Below are 19,165 nucleotides of genomic sequence, written 5' to 3' on the forward strand. Positions count from 1 at the left end.
TTTATACCTTTCTATTAGAATGTCTCTTCTCTGTCTAGGACCACCCCCTAATCCACCAACTCTAATCTTTTCATCGGTTCACTCATCTAGTGCCCAGCTGTGTTGAAATGGTCATGCAACTCTAGGCAGAATAGGCAGCCAAACAGATTTTTCTGCACTTTGGAGCTGACTAGGTGTTGTGGCAAAGCAAGTCCTCTTGTAACCTCTAGGTTCTGATTGAGAATATTGGAAACCTAGACCGAGCATACGAGTTTGCAGAAAAATGCAATGAGCCTGCTGTGTGGAGTCAGCTGGCCCAAGCACAGCTTCAGAAGGACTTGGTGAAGGAAGCCATCGACTCCTACATCAGAGCAGATGACCCTATCTCTTGCCTGGAAATTGTTCAGGCCGCCACCAAGAGCAGTAAGTAAATTCCCGTTCCAGGGGCACTTTTTATCACTGGTGTGAAACCTGGCTGAGACAAGAAGTTGAAGAGCTTCTCAGGAATATATGTGTATTATGCATCCAGATATAAGAGTCTGAGATTAGTAATACTCTGTTAATGACACTAGCTTTCCAGACTGTTGCCCTCTTTTTTTTAACAAGGTTAGGCAGCTTAAGCATTATAGATGATCACTGTTGTAATTTTAAGGTCACTGACTTATGCTCACTTTCCTGGGTATCTGGTGTATCTAGTTTTTGGTGGCACTGACCTCTCCAGGGACTACAATTAACATCCTGCCCCCTCGTAACATTTTTGCAAGGTTCCAGTTCCCAGGGGTAGCTTGCTTGTGGCACTACCCCCTTCTCTTTCTTCCTCCTGAAGTAGGGCTTTGCTTATGGGTACAGCTAAGACCTTTTAGACATTTCCTGGATTCTGAGCTCTCCATGAGACATAATGGAGAGGGTAAATATGTCTGACTGAGGGCAGAATGGGAGGAACTAAGCCCCTATTTAAAATGATCAGCTCTGGGCACCGGGCAGGGCGGCCTCTTTGTCGTATGGGAGTGCTGGAGTAGGCCAGTGGTGGAGAGCAGCACCATGTCCTGGTCAGCGGGGTGAAGAGCTCATACTTGAAGCACTATGAGGAGCCAAGCTGAGACATGCCATGCTGTCATGAAGCTATTGGAGCAGGCACATGCTCCCAGGCTCAGAGACACCTGGATCCCAGTCTGCACCTCAAAGATTGGACCTGGTGGGCAGAATAGTGCCCCAAGCCTGGGTGCTGGTTCACTGAAGCCTCCACGATTGAGGAGTTGGAGTGGCCTGTAGGGGAGCACAGAGAGGCACGGCGCAGCCAGCACTACCAGTGAAAGATGTATAAGAAAACCCTAACAAAAAACCAGAGCAAAAGAGACTGATGAATTACCCTCCAGCATAATTTGCTAGAGGAAATAGGAAAGCAAGTCAGAAGTCCCCAAAGATCATCCAGTAAATTAAAACAAGCACCTGTTTTCTCTTTATGGCTGGGGAGAAAGAAAGATGAACACCAGAAGCCAGAAGACTGTGTGTGCCCAGGTGCATGAGATTTACAAATCAGCTTTATAAGCCAAGAAAAAGAGGAAGGTGGAGAACAGGAAGGTGGAGGTCCCCACTGCAGAGAGATGGTGGGTGATGGAGTACATACACCCCACTACTCAGCAAAAGCTTAGACATGTGCCTCCTAAAAAGTTGACCAAGGGACAAGATTGTCCATGAACACTAAAAAGGACAGAGACCATCCATCACACAAGGTCTGGAACAGCCAGAAGGCTATTGTGCGGATGAATTTTGTCATCTACCTCAGCAGTAGAGCAGAATGTTGAAGCCATAACACTTAGTTGCTGGTGAAGACAAGCCCCCAGACCCTGTTATTCCTTTTTTTTATAAAAGATTTTTTGATAACTTTATTTTATTTAGTAATTTTTTATGTGGTGCTGAGGATTGAACCCAGTGCCTCACACATGCTAAGCAAGCACTCTACCACTGAGCCACAACCCCAGCCCAACCTGTTATTCTTGTAAGAGTTGTTTCAGAGTGTCTTCATTTTTGAGGTACCAGATACCTTTAAACGGCTAGAGGGTTCCCTCCAGCTTTGGCTGGTAGAGGTGGGAGGTGTTACCAGTCCTAGGGGCCATGCACCTGGCTTCTGAGGTCTACTAGACTTGTTTTTTTTTCTTTCTTTTTTAATTGGCACATTATAATCATACATACCTGTGGGTAATATATTGATCCACCAGACTTGTGTTTACTGAGGTACAAGTGGTTCCCTTTGTGAAAGAGTACCAAGTAAGCAGCACTCAACCATGACCTTGGGTCCATGTGTAGTGGACCTAGGACAGTCAATGGCTACTGAAAAGTAAAGACTGTTTATATTTCAGTTCACATCACCTTACAGTAAATTGTGGTTTCCTGGGCTGGGCAAAGCCACCTCTTCTCTGTGAATGGTCATCTAGGCACTTAATAATTTAATAGTTAAAATATATTCCAGTGAATGAAATGTTAGCTCACTGTGTGTTTAGGGTAGTAATGAAGTTTCTTTTAAGTCAGTGTCACATCTTTTTAATTACAGGATTTTCTTTTTAGACCATGTAAGATATAACTACTTTGGCATGCACCTACTGTGGACTCTAGGTTCTTCTGTAATAGCTGGCAGAACATGTAGAATTTGTAATCTGAAATCACATGTACTGAATTGAGATAGGCCCTTGGAGTGGGGACAATGGAAGACACCATTAGAGACATTGCCCACTCCACTTTAACTGCTCTTTCTTCTACAGAACTTAAAGTCTTGATATGTGCAATATTCATGCATTAGGTTGAATAAGTCAGTTTTTGATTCCTGGCCAGTCTTACCTGTACCTTACTAAGAGCGTGGTGGAGCGTGAGCAGGCACAGCTATACAACAGTGCTGCTTCCTTTAGTGTGTTTGCCTTTGCAGTGGAAAGCAGTCTTCACAGAAGCTCATTTCCATCAAATTATAGGCCTGTTCATGCAGCAAGGACTGTCCTGGAAGGGATGATCAAGGTGCTTGGCCTCCAGCTTAGCATCTGCAGGCATGAATGGAAAGCTGGTGTTGGACATGAAGCTGAGCATGCCTTGGTTTTTCACTCTGGATCTTTGAAGTGCAGTGGTTCTTAGAACACAAACTAGCTTCATTCCATAACAGTGTAGCTGGTGTTTAGACTTCTGTAAAGCCATGGCTTAGCCAATTTCATCTACCCAACCCAGTAACAATATCAGAAAGATAGCTGGGAGCGTAGCACCTGGAGCTCACTCCCTCCAGCCTATGAGCAGCCAGAATCCTCAAAAACACACTTGTATTTGTGCACTTACCACTGAAAACCAGGCAGAAGTGAATCTGGAAGGCATATTGACCAATTCCCTCCCCCTTCTTTCTAAGTAGAAGACAAATGAACAAGATTTTATAAGGAATTTATGATGTGAACAATGAATCACTGAGTGTAAGCAGTTGTGGATCCTCCTATGTCCAAGTCCTTGATGATTGAGATCAGTCTTCTCTCTTTTTTTTTTTTAAGATGAGGTTGACTTTATTCATTTTTTTTAAAGAGAGAGAGAGAATTTTTTAATATTTATTTTTTAGTTTTCGGCGGACACAACATCTTTGTTTGTATGTGGTGCTGAAGATCGAACCCAGGCCACACGCATGCCAGGCAAGCGTGCTACCGCTTGAGCCACATCCCCAGCCCAGTCTTCTCTCTTTTAATGGGTGGCAGCTTCCTGTTGAGCCTATGAATTTTTAAAAGTTGTAAAATTTGATTTTCTACTTTTTTCTTATTGGGAACTGATGTGGTTGTAATTATGTTCCTAATTCTTGGAACATATCACAAATCGGTGAGATAGTTTCAAGCTGCCTTCCATGTTGGAAAAATCTAAAACTTTTTTTTCTTGAGAGTCCAGTATTTCTTTAAATAAATGCTACATAAAGTCTTTTTAAATTTTGGCTTTAAGTTCTTAATTAAAACAACTTGCCATAAAAAATTTTAAACATAAAATATGAGTTAACCTGACTTTGCTCTCTGTCCTTAGACAACTGGGAGGATCTAGTGAAATTCCTGCAGATGGCTAGGAAAAACAGCTGTGCATCCTATATAGAGACTGAACTTATTTTTGCATTGGCTAAAACCAGCCGTCTGTCCGAGCTGGAAGATTGCATTAATGCACCCAACAATGCCAACATCCAGCAGGTAGGATGTGCCTCCTGGGGATCATGAACTTCTGCAGCCAAAATTAGGTCAGGGGAATGCTCCTTAGAGTGATGTAGATTCTTTTCTGGAGGCAGAGGATACTGGGGATTTAACCCTGGGGTAATTTACCACTGAGCTACATTCTTAGCCCTTTTTATTTTTTGAGACAGGGTCTCACTAAATTGCTTAGGGCCTAAGTTGCTGAGGCTGGCCTTGAACTCTCAATCCTCCTGTCTCAGCCTCCTGAGTCCCTGGGATTACAGTCATAGGCCACTGCCCACACCCACCCTCTGCTGTGATGTAGTTTTTTGTTTTTTTGTTTTTTTGGTGGGAAGGTACCAGGGATTGAATTCAGGGGCACTCAACCATTGAGCCATATCCCCAGCCCTATTTTGTTTTTATTTAGAGACAGGGTCTCACTGAGTTGCTTAGCACCTCACTTTTGCTAAGGCTAGCTTTGAACTCAAGATCCTCTTGTCTCAGCCTCCCTAGCCACTGGGATTATAGGCAGGCACTACTGCGCCTGGCTTGTGATATAGATTTTTGATGGTGCAGAATAAGCCACAGAGGGACTGAGGTCTCAGCCCAGTGGTAGAGCACTTGCCTAGCATGTGTGAGGCACTGGGTTTGATTCTCAGCACCACATATAAATAAATAAATACAAGTGAGGTCCCTTGACAACTAAATTAAAAAAAAAAATAAGCTACATAGTAACTTGTTACTGTCATTGTTATAGAAATTAAGACCCAGGGCATTTGACTTGAACTTAGCTATACATATCAGAATGGCCCTCAGAAGAAGAGATGTTAGGACTTACTTTCAGCTATTCTGTTTACCCAAAAAAACAAGATGATCTGGCTCACTCATAACTAATAATCTGGATACATAAATGATACATGTTGAAAATAACATTATCATATGTCAGATAACCTAATAGGGAAAAAGTATTCCTTTTTAAATGAAATAAAATCAAAATGTTTAAATCAACCCTAATCAAATTTTTAAAAAGAACACTAAATGAAAGATGTAAATAATGATAATCTTCCACAAAGGTAAAATATTAATCCTGCAAAGTGATAGAGAGATGAAGGTATAATGAACATGTATGCTAAACCAGGTGTGGTGGCACACACCTGTAATCCCAGCCACTCAGGAGATTGAGACAGAAGGATCACAAGTTCAAGGATAGCCTAGGCAATGAAGCAAGACTCTATCTCAAGATAGAGTGCCTATGGGTTCAATAAATACCTAAAAGAAAGAAAACATATTCTGTACAGCAATTACAGTATCCTTTTTTAATGATTTTTTAATTTATTTTGCATTACATTTCTTAATACACCATTATACAATAATTTATCATATATCTGATTATATATAAGGTATGTTGACACCAAATTCACATCTTCATACATGTATTTTGTATAATGATGAGAGTCTCCTTTCACCATCCATGCTATTCCCCTTCTCCCTCCCTTTCCCTCCCACCCCTATTCCCTATCTAGAGGTAATCTTCCTTTCTTGCTCTCCCTCCCAACCCCTTTTTGAGTCACCCCCCTTATGTCAGAGAAGACATTACACATTTGTTTTTTGGGGATTGGCTAACTTCACTTAGCATAATCTTCTATAATGCCATCCATTTCCCTGCAAATGTCATGATCTTATTCTTTTTTATTGCTGAGTAATATTCCATTGTGTATAAAGGCCACTTTTTTTTATCCATTCATCCAGTGAAGGACATCTAGGTTGGCTCCACAGTTTAGCTATTGTGAATTGTGCTGCTATAAACAATGGTTGTGTCCCTGTAATATGCTATTTTTAGGTCCTTTGGGTATAGTCCTTTTCTTGAAAGATTGTACATAGTTCATTGAAATAACACAAAAGTAGACTTTAAATTTCAAAATAAATTCTAACTAGTTGTTGAAAATTAGGTTAATGTTTTGAAAGGGATTTGAAGTTCATCATATAATTCTATATCCAAAATAACAATCCATATGAAATATTGAAAAGGAAAAGTATGTTCCTTGATAAAAATTTAAAAAAATATTTATTTGAATCTTTGCATTAAAAGGGAGTTTTTAAGCATGTATGCAGTAGAAGAAAGCACAAAGGAAAATATTTATTCAACATACTGTTATTGACTTTTTGCTCTGTGCCAGGGCACAGAGCTGTAAATGAAACAATGAAAATAATAATCAAATTTCTGCTCCCATTAAGACATTATTATAGGGCTGGAGTTGTGGCTCAGTGGTAGAGTGCTCACACATGTGAGGCCCTGGGTTCCATCCTCAGCACCACATAAAAATAAATAAATAAATGTATAAAAAATACATTACTATATATTAAATGGTAAGTATAAAAGGGAAAAATGAGGTGGGGCAGCTGGATGGGTATTCTAGTGTTAGGTCCCCTTGGTAGGGGCTGAGTCATCATCCCTTTGTGATGGTGAGAAAGGGGGGTTAGAGCACAGAGGAGGGTAAGTTCAGGGATCTCTCATGGAGTGTTTGGGTATGTGCAGTAGCAGTGTGAAGACGGTCAGGGTGACTGGAGCCTTAGAGCCAAAACAGCAGACACAGTAGGGGAGCATTTTTTGGCCTCTGCAAGTTGGGTGTCTGGCTTTCCTCTGGGTGAGAGTGACAGATTTCAAGCAAAGGAGGCACACGATCTGCTCTAGATAGAATACTAACAGGAGTTGATGGTGACAGCACCCAGAATGTGGTCAAAGTGAGTGGCAAAGCATATTTCACCTCTGGATATGTCTCAGAGGAAGAGTTGACAGGATTTGCCAACAACTTGGTGTGAGAAGAATAAAGCAAGGGTGAGTCCGAGTTTTGGTAGCATAAGGGCTTGTGCTTTCTGAGGCAAGCAGTATGAAGACTGCCTTGGGAAAGTGAGGGCTCCCGTTTGAATAATCTGATCTCTACTAGATGCCACATGGATCTGTATAGCTGGCTGGAAGAGTTAGATTCATTAGAAGTCCAGACCAAAGATGTACATGTGGCAGCCTGCAGTACACAAACAATACTCAAAGTCACTGCCTGTAGGAGAGCATGGCAGTGGGGGTATGGTGTGAGGTGCAATGGGCCACAGTAGAGGTTAGGTCACCTCAAAACCTAGCAGCAGGGAGAAGTAGAATGAAAAGTGGCCAGAGGAACAGGACCATTTTCTGGGGGATCAATGTCCCTGTCACAGAGTCAGGGACAAGAGACTGAGGGGTAGACATGTAGACAGCTCTCCTGAAAAATGTTGTTCTGAAGGTTAGAAACAATGGCAGCCATCCCATAAGGTAAGGCCAAATGAGTAGGATTTGTTTTCTTTCAAGTTAGGGGAAGGAACGGTGGTTCCTTTAGCTCACAGTTGTTTTTTATAGAAATTGATACTGATGCGGGTTTCTGGGACCTTGGGACCCTGATGAGGAGCAGAAGAGGTCAGGAGTCAAGTGCATCAGTTGTGATGGCAGATGAGGTTGTGGTGGCATGTGAGGTGGATAGCCATAGGCATGGTACTGCAGCAGGGCTCTTCTGATGATTTCTGTTTTTTCAGAAAATAGGAAGCCAGCAACTGGCTCCACTGAGGAACTGTGGAGGTTTGAGAAGAGAAGATATGAAGTGATTGACCAAGAGAAAAGACATGGAAGGAAGGAGAGTTATAGTATTATGAATTTGTCTGAGTTTCATGGTCATGAATTCAAAGAGACCTGTAGGCTGGGCACCATAGCACTTGCCTATAATCAGAATTGTGAGTTTAAGGTCAGCCTCAGCAACTTAGTCCATATCTCAGAAATAAAAAGGACTGGGGATATAGCTTAATGGTAGAGCACCTCTGGGTACAATTTCCAGTACCACAAAAATGAATTAATAAATAAATAAAGGCATGAAGGAAGGGAGCAAGGGAGACCCATCAACACTTTGAGCTTCAGCTCTGTGTAGCTTAGTATTCCCAAGTGTAGAATGTGAAAAAAGTTGGCTCTACACAGAATGGAAAACAACTAAGAATGTTGAGGGTGAATGCCAAGAACCACAAACTTGACTACAAGCTGCCAGCATAAGGTGGCACAGTCAAGGAGGGCAGAAGGGACAGTGGGAAGTTAGTGGAGTCACTGGACTGGTGAAGCTGAAGTGCTTGGGACAGTGTGCTGGACAGGAGTCAGTTCTGGGCAGAGTGTGTGAACCTGTGACAGGAGTTCACAGGGTGACTGTATAAGGTTTAGGGAATAGCCATGGAAGTGACTGGATGCTATCATGAAGAAGACAAGGTCCTCAGCGCAGAAGAAGTCAAAGAATGTATTAAGGAACAAAGAGGATATATAAATGGCAGCAGGAATGAGGACTAGTGGGTGATTCTGACACAAGTTTCTCAGCAGTTTTTAGTAACAAAGAAGGGAAGAGCCTGGAGCAGTAAGGAATATACCTCAGGCCAGGCCAGTGGGCTACAGGTGTAGGAGGTAACATCAAGGGCCTGAGAGGTGCTGGAACACATGGTAACATAGGAACTCGCAGGCAGAGGCTGCCCCATGAGAAAAGGGAGGGTTTCTAGGGACTAGGAGGATTTTTTTTTTTTTACCTTTTGGGTGCTCTGGGTGATAAGAAAGATACTTACCTCCGAAGTAAACAGAAAAATAACTCTGCCTTATGTAGGAACTTAAAAACCAATTCTGGGGGTCCGAGGATGTAGCTTAATATGCACAAAGCCCTGGGTTCAATTTCTAATATGGGGGCAGGGAGAGTAAGGGAACTGGGGAAATCTTTCCATATAAGAACATCTTAGTAACGTTCCCAATCATCTGCAGGTTGGAGACCGCTGTTATGAGGAAGGGATGTATGAGGCTGCCAAACTGCTATATAACAATATTTCTAACTTTGCACGTCTGGCTTCCACTTTGGTCCACCTAGGTGAGTATCAGGCAGCAGTGGACAGCAGCCACAAGGCCAACAGCACTGAGACATGGAAAGAGGTAAGCTGTTGGAAGTCTCCAGAAGAATGTTAGTCTGACAAGCATTCTCTCCTTGTCCTTCCTGTTATACTCCACACTGTTCTACCAAGTAGGATGAGTTTGGGTACTGCCTCCTGTTCAAAAGAGAATTTCAGTCCTCTGGGACAGCTCAGAGAAATTCATAAGCTAGCATTTATGGTGGGAAGCAAAAGTCCCTGAAGAACTCCATCTTAGACCAATCAGTCCCCAGAAGCATCTTAATAGTATGACATTTCAGTGTTATGAGTATATTATGACACTTTTTGAATTCTTGGTACCACATTAGTAGTGACATTCTTAGTCTTTCTTGGCAAATTGGTAGGGCAAGTTGTCTTGAGATGCTACTAATATCAGAATCATCTTTAAGTAGACAAAACTTTGTAAAGAGATGTGAAAGAGATAAACTTCAGTTAATCTCTGAAGCATTGCTTAATAAAAGATTAAAATCAACTTCAATGTCCAATATCAAGGCCTTGGTTAAGTAGTATATATGTTGTGACTCTATTTTGCTATTCAAAATGAATAAGCAGAACTAAATGTGGTGGTACATGCCTGTAATCCAAGCTACTCTGGAAGCCAAGGTAGGAAGTTTGCAAGTTTGAGGTCAGCCTTGGCAGCTTAGTAAGACTCTGTCTCAAAATAAAATAAAATAAACGACTGGGGGTGAAGCTCAATGGTAGCATTTCCCTGAGTTCAAACCCCAGTCATGGGAAAAGATGTTTCCAATAACATGAGAAATGTGTTGTTGAGCAGAGTGTACAATGTAATTCCATTGGGTGCATAAGAGATTTAGTAGGGTACTAAGTGTATATATCACACTAGAAAATAATGGGCCAAAGATTATTTCAAGTTAACAATTGGGTTCTATGATTATTACATTTGCATGTTCTTCATCTACCATGAGAACATGTGCTGTCTTCAGAAGATAAGGGAAGTAGGGAAACCATAGCAAGTCCATTTCTAGTTTTAGTACAGAGTTATTCAGTCAGTCCTCTAAAGAAACAGAGCTCAGGCTGGGGCTGTAACTCAGTAGCAGAGGATTTGCGTGGCACATGTGAGGCACTGCTTTTGATCCTTAGAACAGCATAAAAATAAACAAAGCCATTCTGTTCATACACAACTACAATAATAAAAAGAAACAGCACAGTTCAAGAGCCCCTCTGCACAAGGGCATCCTTGACTTAATTCTTATTATCCTAAAGTATACATACAGTACAGTGCATAGAACAGTTTTATAGTTAAATTTTATAGCAAGAAACTCCCTACAGATAGCACTCAGATAATAATTATTCTTGAGCTGTACATACCTGAAATTCCAGCATAACTGTCACCTAAACAACTCTCTACATCTCAGGACTTGGGCAGTAACGCCATGAGCTCTTCTGTTTCCATAGTCCAGAACACCCCTTGCCCTACAGATTGTTGATGTAATTTTTTTTCCTCCCAGTCTCATTCAGGTCATTTTACAGAAATATTGTTCAGAATCTTCCATTTGCTTAAAAAGACCCTTCACTAGTATTTCTGCATTTCAAGTTGCATGCAACTGTTGTAGTGCCAGGTCTTGTCTTGGAAATGCTCACACTGACCTTCCCCTAGGTATGCTTTGCCTGTGTGGATGGGCAGGAGTTCCGCCTTGCACAGCTGTGTAGCCTTCACATCATCATTCATGCAGATGAGCTAGAGGAGTTAATATACTATTACCAGGTAAGGCAGCATAGATGAGTCAACTCTAGCCAGAGTATCCCTGCAAGGGATGCTGATGATGAGTGATACCTAACACTCTAAATAATGTGCAGTTCCATTTTTGGTATATGAAGTTCAGAGTGGCTTGTTAGCCCACCTGGGCCTCTCGCTGGTTGATGTCCCACTAAATTTCTTATGTCCTTTCTCTTCTTTTGTGTCCTGGGGTTTTTTAAAGCCCAGACAGTGGCTTGCACAATGGGATGCCCCATGGAAAACTGGGCATGGAGTACTGGGCAGGTTGTGGCACAGCCACTATGTGTGCAACCCATAGGGGTTGAGATTATCTGATGCCCGAGGGACAGGTACATTCAAGAAGGGGACCACAAGACAGAGGTGACCCTTGGAAGGCAAGTCAGTGTTCACATTGCAGATAAACTCTGCTGTCGAGTGGTTAGTAGGTGCCATCCTCTTGTTGAGTTGGGTCCACTGGTGGGGTTCCTAGAGATGTCCAGTCACATCAGGTGTGGTTATAGTGAAGGCAGACTTTGTTCAAGCAATTACAACTTCCCTGGGACTTGAGCCTCATTCCCCACTTACTGAGTAAAAAGTGGCCTAGAGGGGCCTCTGGCCAGCTCAAGGAGAACAGACAGACTAGGAAGCTGAGCTGGGAGGTCACTGGTCACCTTGAATCCTAGGAACAAGATAAGACCTGACTAGAGATGCTAGAAAGAGCCAGGAGAGACAGGAACAAGTCTTTTGAATAGATTTTGCTGCAAGAGAGTAGAAAGTGAGGTGGTATTTGGCAGGGGACAAAGTTTCAAAATACGAATGTTTTAGGACAGGACAATTAGCAGGATGTTTGCTGGAGGACAGTTGTTTAAAGGAGAGTTAATGAAGAAGAGAAAGGAGAAAGTTGCTGGAGCAGTGGCCTTGATGTGCAAACGGTAGGGCCTGTAGCAGTTGGTGGATGCTAGATGAGATACAGGCAGGGTGCCTATAGAGTATAACTATGGGTGCCACTATCAAGGAAGGATATCTTTGAGAGTGGTCATGGAGGGTGTCCTAGGGTGGAGGAGAGGTATGAGTTGCCTCAAGTATGAATCCTTTCCAAGTCTGTGGTTATTGATGTACAGGGAGACAACATGTGTTGTCTGGATGAAGGGGTGTTTCTCCAGTACTCCAGATGCTCCAGACTTATAGATGGTCTTGTCTGGGAGGATGGCAGAGGGAGTTGGGGCTGAATGCAAAGGGATAGCTATCATAATTAAAGACATAGTCACATGACTGAGAGAACAGTGGGTTGCTCTTCTAAATGGAGAGTGAGTTGACTTGTAGTCAGGAGTACACGTGCTGGATTACACCTGTAATCCCACCCAGCTACTTGGAAGGCTGAGGCAGGAGGATCACAAATTTGAAGCCAAGCTGGGCAACTTAGTGAGACATTGTCTCAAACACACACACACACACACACACACACACACACACACACACACAAATAGTACATTGTGTAGAGAGATTACAAAGAATCATTCTCAGATCCTGTTTTTTTTTCATAATTCTTTTCATTAAAATGGTAACCCTAATTTGAACTTAAACTTGAGAATTATAGTGAGGTGGTCTGCATCTAAAGATTGGTAATTGTTACATGACCCAGACAGTTGCTAAGTAAAATGATGTAGTTTGTACTAGTACCTCAGTGAGATCACACAGTTATCACACTTGGCATGGACCACACTTTGGTATGGACTGTGGATGGAGGGTGTCTGCAGGCAGGTGTGTAATACCTCTGACCCATGTGTGGCTATTGATCTGCCAGGATCGAGGATACTTTGAGGAGCTCATGTCCCTACTAGAAGCAGCCCTGGGCCTGGAGAGGGCCCACATGGGCATGTTCACTGAGCTGGCCATTTTGTACTCCAAATTCAAGCCTCAGAAGATGCCAGAGCACCTGGAGCTCTTCTGGTCCCGTGTCAACATCCCAAAGGTACCTGTGTCCTTCCCATAGTTCTGGTCACATCTTTGAGTAGTTCAAATTGATCCCTGCCATGCCCTCCCCATTCAGGTGCTGAAGGCCGCAGAGCAGGCACACCTCTGGGCAGAGCTGGTGTTCCTCTATGACAAGTATGAGGAATATGACAATGCTGTTCTCACCATGATGAGTCACCCCATTGAATCTTGGAAAGAAGGTCAGTTCAAGGACTTCATTGCCAAGGTAAGTGGGTTACAGAGCTCTGGCAACTACTTGCCTCTGCCAGGCCCTGTTCTGGTGAGGAGAGGGTATGTGGACACCAGAGTATGCCCCCCAGCCCACCCCACCTATGTGTGTTTGTTACATGTGCATTGCACCATCATCTGGGTGAATGGTGGTAATTCCATCTACATGAAGGGAACTGATGCTCAGGAAGGACAGATTACAGGCTAGGGCCACCCAGCTGGGCTGTAGACAGGGTCAAGTCAGTATGCAGACCTTAATCTACTCGTTTTTCTGCTCTGTCAACTCGGGGCTCTGCTTCACACCTTGTCAGCCTCCATTTTCTTTTTTTTTTTTTTTATGTTTTTTCTGCCAGCCCTGTTAGAGGCACAGGAAATGCCCTTAGTGGAGGGACCATCCCAGGGTGGTCCTACAACCTCATTAAGCTAAACAAGGTCTCAGAACTTCTCTTACCAGCCACCACAGCTGTCAGGAGTTACCATGTTTGGGTGTTAGCATCAAACAAGCTATTATTACACATTTCTGGTTTCTGAGTAGATCTAACCTCGGGACCTCTCTTTCTCTGCTTGGCTCTGCCCACAAGTTAGGAGAAGGGGATAAAAGGGATGAAACTGACCATCATCAGTCGTGTGTGTGTGCACGCACAGTATTTTAGTGGGGATAGAATCCAGAGCCTCACACACATCTTTTACTACTGAGCCCATGAAACCCCCAAAACTTTTTTCTTTTCTTTCTTAACTTGAGGGTGGGGTCTTACTCAATTATCCAGGATGGCCTTGAACTTTCAATTCTCCTGTCTCAGCCTCCCAAGTAGCTGGGATTACAGGCACATACCACCATATCCAGCAAGTCCCCAGGCCTTTTGCACTGAGCATCTCCATTTTGCCCCAGTGTTTTGGAGTAAATAATTGGCTCACTACCCTCTCCCCTCTACTATCTGTCAGCAAAAGGAAGCATCCTAACTTCATCTTAGTCTTGCCATTCTTGGATTAAGGAGCAGGATGGCACAGCAGCCCCTCACAGCTATTGCCTCTCTCATGCACCTTCTTTTCAATAGGCAGCTATCTGTGGTGGGCATGGGTGGCAAGATGGCTGCCAAGTGAGGTCTTTGTGCCTCCTGGGAACTGTCTAAAGGAAGAATCATCAACAAGGTCAAACACCAAGCCACATGTTAGGTTCTTGGTGGAGGAGGATATCCATGTTATCTTGTATGTAGGGTAGTGTAGCATATGAAGTTGGCGACCTCTGGTAGGGTATCTCACCCTGAGTACATTCTGCAGGTTTCTAGTAGAGGACAAGCAGGTCACCCATTGCTATGGTCCATCCCAGGCAGATATGTCAACATGCTGGAAAATCCACACCTAATCAATTCTTTGTACTTACACAAAGATTAACTTCTTAGATACCAGGGTGCATTTTAAAAACAACTTGAAGCGGCAGTCCTTTCTGTGTCTTAGTGTACATAACAGTGTAGAACAGATGAGGCCTATTAAGCAGGAAAGCAATCTCTCTCATCTGCCACCTGTAAGGCTGACAGTCAAGGCTTTTCTTTGTGTGATGATACACAAAAGCTTCTGCCATATCTGATGTATAAGAGACATGTCACATCAGCTCATATGTAAAGGACAGGAGATACAGAAACATCATCCCCAGTTAGAGGAAGAGGACACATACTGTGTAGGGACCCAATAAAAGGGTAACATTTAGTCTTCATTCTGAGCATATGAAGAGGGTATGCTGTTGAGTCTGTGTGGCACCTGGCTAGGCAGTGGCAGGCCAAGTAGGGAACTTGTTGACATATATAGGGTTGGCATTCTGTTTCCACCATTCACTAACTTAACTGTGAAACAGAAATATCATTATTGTTATAGCTCAGTGGTAGAGCACTTGCCTAGCATGTGTGAGGCACTGGTTTCAATGCTTAGCACCACATAAAAATAAATAAAGGTATTATGTTCATCTACAACTAAAAAAATTTTTTTAAAGAAAATGAAATGGGGGGTTGTGGTTCAGTGGTAGAGTGCTTGTCTGGCTTGAGAAAGGCCCTTGGTTCAGTCCTCAGTGCCATATATAAATAAATTAATAAAACAAAAGATCCTTTGACAACTTATATATATATATTTTTTTTTTTTTTTAATTTTTTTAAAAAGAAAAGAAAAAAGAAATGTTGGGGCTGTGGTTGTAGCTCAGTGGTAGAGCACTTGCCTGGCACATGTGAGGCACTGGTTTCGATCCTCAGCACCACATAAAAAATAAATAAGTAAATGTATTGTGTTGATCTACAACTAAAAAAAAGAAGAAGAAGAAGGAGAAGGAGAAGAAGCAGCTGGGTACGGTGGCACAAGCCTGTAATCCCAGTGGCTTTGGGAAGCAGAGACAGGAAGATCACAAGTTCAAAGCCAGCCTCAGCAATGGTGAGGTGCTTAGCAACTCATGACACCCTGTTTCTAAATAAAATATAAAATAGGACTGGGAATGTGGCTCAGTGGTCGAGTACCCCTGAGTTCAATCCCTGGTACACCCCCCCCAAAAAAAAGAAATATCATTGTTGTGGACCTGAATTATCCCATTGATGAAATGAACATAGTGATTTCTCCCCATAAAGGGGTCAGTATACAGTAGATGCTGCATACATTAGATGCTTCTTACAAGTAATGAATACTGTCATTAAGACCCCAGAGCACACCAGCCAATCACCCTGGAATTCATGACAAAATTTCTAAGCCTTTGTTTTCTTTTCTACAAAACAGAAATAGTGCCCCATCCCACTGGGGATCTGAGGCACAGTGGAGATGATGTCCAGGATTTGTGACATCTCTGGCACTCCTTCTGCTTATTAGATGACTAGATGAGACCCCTCTGATCTGGCCTCTGTGCTTTTGAGTGAAAGGGCCAGCCTGGAAGGATGACAAGTTCCAGAGCTGTTGGGGGCCAGCCAGTACACAGGAAAAGCTTTGCAACAATGCTTGGTAACTGCTCTGCATCTATGAGGCTGGTATTAGAAACGTTGGAGCCTGGTGACAGCAAGTGCTCTAACATAAGAGGGAAAGGTCAGAGGAGGAAAAGAAAGAGAGGCTAAAGTTGTCAGTAAACATAAAGGGGCTTCCCCTCTAGGCCCCACATAGCTGCTCAGTCACTTAAACCCTGCATTTCTAGAGGCTTCCATAGTGTTCACTCTGCCCCCAGTGTAGCTATAGCTCTGTTCACACCCCATGTATACCCTCAAATCCCTTTTCACTCACACAGATATGTTCATCTTGCTGGCTTGGCTCATACCCTTGTGGAGCATAAGAATTACCTTGCTTTCTGAGTAGTAGAGCTATATGCAGGCCATGGACATCACTGCTGTAGTTCTCAAGTCATTGAATGATGCCAGCCAGCAGGAGAATAGCAAGTGACCAGTGGGGAAGAGCCAAGAGACACAGAAGCCTGGCCAGACCTTGAAGTCTGGAAAGACAAGCCTTCCTGGTGGTGCAGGGTCTTCCCAAGGCTCACCCAAGGTCTGAGTGACACACCATCCAGCTCAAAAGTACTGGAGATGTAAGAAGACATGCTACTGGCTTACTTATAGCTCAGGAAGAGCTGAGGGCATCTGATTGAATAAAAGAATTTTGTTGCTTGTTTGTTTTTTTTTAGAGAGAGAGAGAATGTTAATATTTATTTTTAAGTTTTCGGCGAACACAACATCTTTGTTTGTGTGTGGTGCTGAGGATCGAACCCGGGCTGCACGCATGCCAAGCAAACGCACTACCACTTCAGCCACATCCCCAGCCCTTGTTGCTTGTTTTTTATGTCTAAGTTTATTTCATCTTATTATACTTCTTTCATGCACTTAACAACTATTGGTTGAGTACCAGACCTGTGTCAGGTAATTGCATAGGTGCTTGAGTAAGGCAGGAAACAGGAATGCAGAGTATCAAATGGCAAGTACTAAATAGAATAGTACTGCAGAGATGGGAGTTGGTAGATCTGAGGCAGTTCGGTCCTAGGGGTGTCATGACAGGCCTCAATAGTCAAGTGGCATTTGATTAAAAAACAGAAGGCGGCACAGTGGACCAGGATATTGGGAGGCAGGGCAAGGAATGACCTTGGGCTGTCCCCCTCCCTAGGTTGCCAACATTGAGCTCTATTATAAAGCCCTACAGTTCTATTTGGACTATAAGCCTCTGCTCATTAATGACCTACTGTTGGTGCTCTCACCCCGACTGGACCATGCCCGGACAGTCAGTTTCTTTTCAAAGGTGAGTTGGCTAAATCCCATTGTCCAGAGAAGAGTGCTGGGGATGTAGCTTAGTGGTAGAGCATCTGTCTAGCACATGTGAAACCTGGGTTCAATCCCCAGTACTGAAATAACAATAACAACAACAATTTCTCTAGTAATTTGAGAGAAATGGAATAGGGAACATGCCACTTATACAAATTATGAGAAATAAATATTCAGAGCTAGCTAAATAATTATATTGAGCTAGCTCTGCCTAGGCTGTCTAAAGGGTAGGACCTTTGTAAATAAGTTTTGAAATTGATCCCCAACCAGTTTCAAAATTCCATTTATCAAACTGCTTTAGGTTTCAGACACAGGCTTGCATTCCAAACCTGTGTCCACAGATGAAATAGTATTGACTGAGTAACCCAATGATCTCTTTGTGTATGTATGGGCCTGTTGATCCTAGTTGTTAAGAACGTGCTCTCTGGCTCTGCAGAGCCCACACCCACTTACACTTCATCAGTATGTCCCAGGCAACCCCTTACAGGGTCTCTGTGATGAGTACGGCTGAGTGTCTCAACCATTTTCTCCAACTTATCAGGCAGGCCAGTTGCCCCTAGTGAAGCCTTACCTGTGTTCAGTTCAGAACCACAACAACAAAAATGTGAATGAAGCACTCAACCATCTTCTGACTGAAGAGGAAGATTATCAGGTTGGTATGGAAGAAGCAGCTCAGGAGCCAGTGGGCTTCTTCCTGCACCTGCCAGTCTGTTCTCATAGCAGGTTGAGGGTGTGGGGGCCCCATCAGGCACCAGTGGATATATGGGTAGGGACCTTTCTTAGGCTATGGTAGCAGCAACCACCACAAAGTAATTCCTGGTGCCTGCTCACTGTGCAGGTAGCCTGTGTCACAGTGTCTCCTCTCTCATGAAAAAGCTGTCTTCCTAGGGCTTGAGAGCATCTATCGATGCCTATGACAACTTTGACAACATCAGCCTGGCTCAACGGCTAGAGAAGCACCAGATGATCGAATTTAGGCGCATTGCAGCCTATCTTTACAAGGGCAACAATCAGTGGGCCCAGAGTGTGGAACTCTGCAAGAAGGACCATCTCTATAAGGTTGGTCACCACACACAACTGTTCCCTCCCTCATTTGCCCTGGCCACCTCACTGATGCTTTATGGATTGGGGATTAAAGGGTTCACACTTCAGACCTCTCCCAGAGACCGGGGCCTGAACTTCACCAGGAGATCCTTGTCGGGGGTGAAGGAACTCAGTTTTAGAGCATGGGATGAGAATTAAGAAGAATCTAGAACCTCTTAGAAATTATTTGGATTAAAGGTTCTTGGAGAGTCTTATGGAGTTGATTCATTTCCATCAGCCCAAACACAGTATGGTAGGATTCTTTTTGTTGTTGTTGCTCTCTACTTATCAAAATTTGAGAAATTAAACCTAAATTAAAATTAAATTCAAAACATTTGTTTTTTCCAATGAGAGGTGGTTCAGAACCTCTCTCAAACTCTTAAGTCCAGGCACCTGCTAATCAGGCTGGACTACCTCGAGGGATTGCCAACACCCTGAAGGCATTGCCATCCTCTGGTTGGCCTGAACATCTCCCCAGCAGGGCAAAGTGGAGTTGCACAAGCAGGCCTTTAGGGTGATGTGTTATGTAGATGAACTTATTTCCAAGGGTTCTGTGTGCCAGGAACCCTGGGAGCAACCCAGCAGGTGGTAAGCTTGACTAAGGATCTTACTCCTCAAGAGTTGTCCTTGGGTGCTCCTTAGCATTTTCCCAGTGTACTCAGACAGTATCCACCACTTGCCCAGGCATTTGTTTTCATGGCACCTGAGCTCTGACTCCATTAAGGCATGTGATCCTTGATGTCAGGATCATGTTGAGCTTCATCCTAAGTTGTCATCTCCAGTGTTTT

At 43.3% G+C, this 19,165-nt stretch overlaps 1 protein-coding gene across 12 annotated transcripts in view; it reads left to right on the forward strand.

Moving 5' to 3' along the window:
- The window catches only part of CLTCL1 (clathrin heavy chain like 1), a 91,011-nt gene that overhangs the window by 63,224 nt on the left and 8,622 nt on the right, over positions 1-19,165 (forward strand). For 7 of the 12 annotated variants that reach the window (XM_081287814.1, XM_081287819.1, XM_081287820.1 and 4 more), the window contains 9 exons: positions 210-402; positions 4,009-4,166; positions 8,953-9,117; positions 10,732-10,839; positions 12,635-12,802; positions 12,881-13,030; positions 17,140-17,271; positions 17,836-17,946; positions 18,183-18,353. In XM_081287814.1, the coding sequence (XP_081143940.1) occupies positions 210-402; positions 4,009-4,166; positions 8,953-9,117; positions 10,732-10,839; positions 12,635-12,802; positions 12,881-13,030; positions 17,140-17,271; positions 17,836-17,946; positions 18,183-18,353 (1,356 nt within the window). The remainder of the gene's footprint in view (positions 1-209; positions 403-4,008; positions 4,167-8,952; positions 9,118-10,731; positions 10,840-12,634; positions 12,803-12,880; positions 13,031-17,139; positions 17,272-17,835; positions 17,947-18,182; positions 18,354-19,165) is intronic. The other 5 variants (XM_081287821.1, XM_081287824.1, XM_081287825.1 and 2 more) reach the window with 4 other exon arrangements.

The sequence above is a fragment of the Spermophilus citellus genome (genome assembly GCF_964194105.1).
Source record: "Spermophilus citellus genome assembly, chromosome: 3".
NCBI lineage: Eukaryota > Metazoa > Chordata > Mammalia > Rodentia > Sciuridae > Spermophilus > Spermophilus citellus.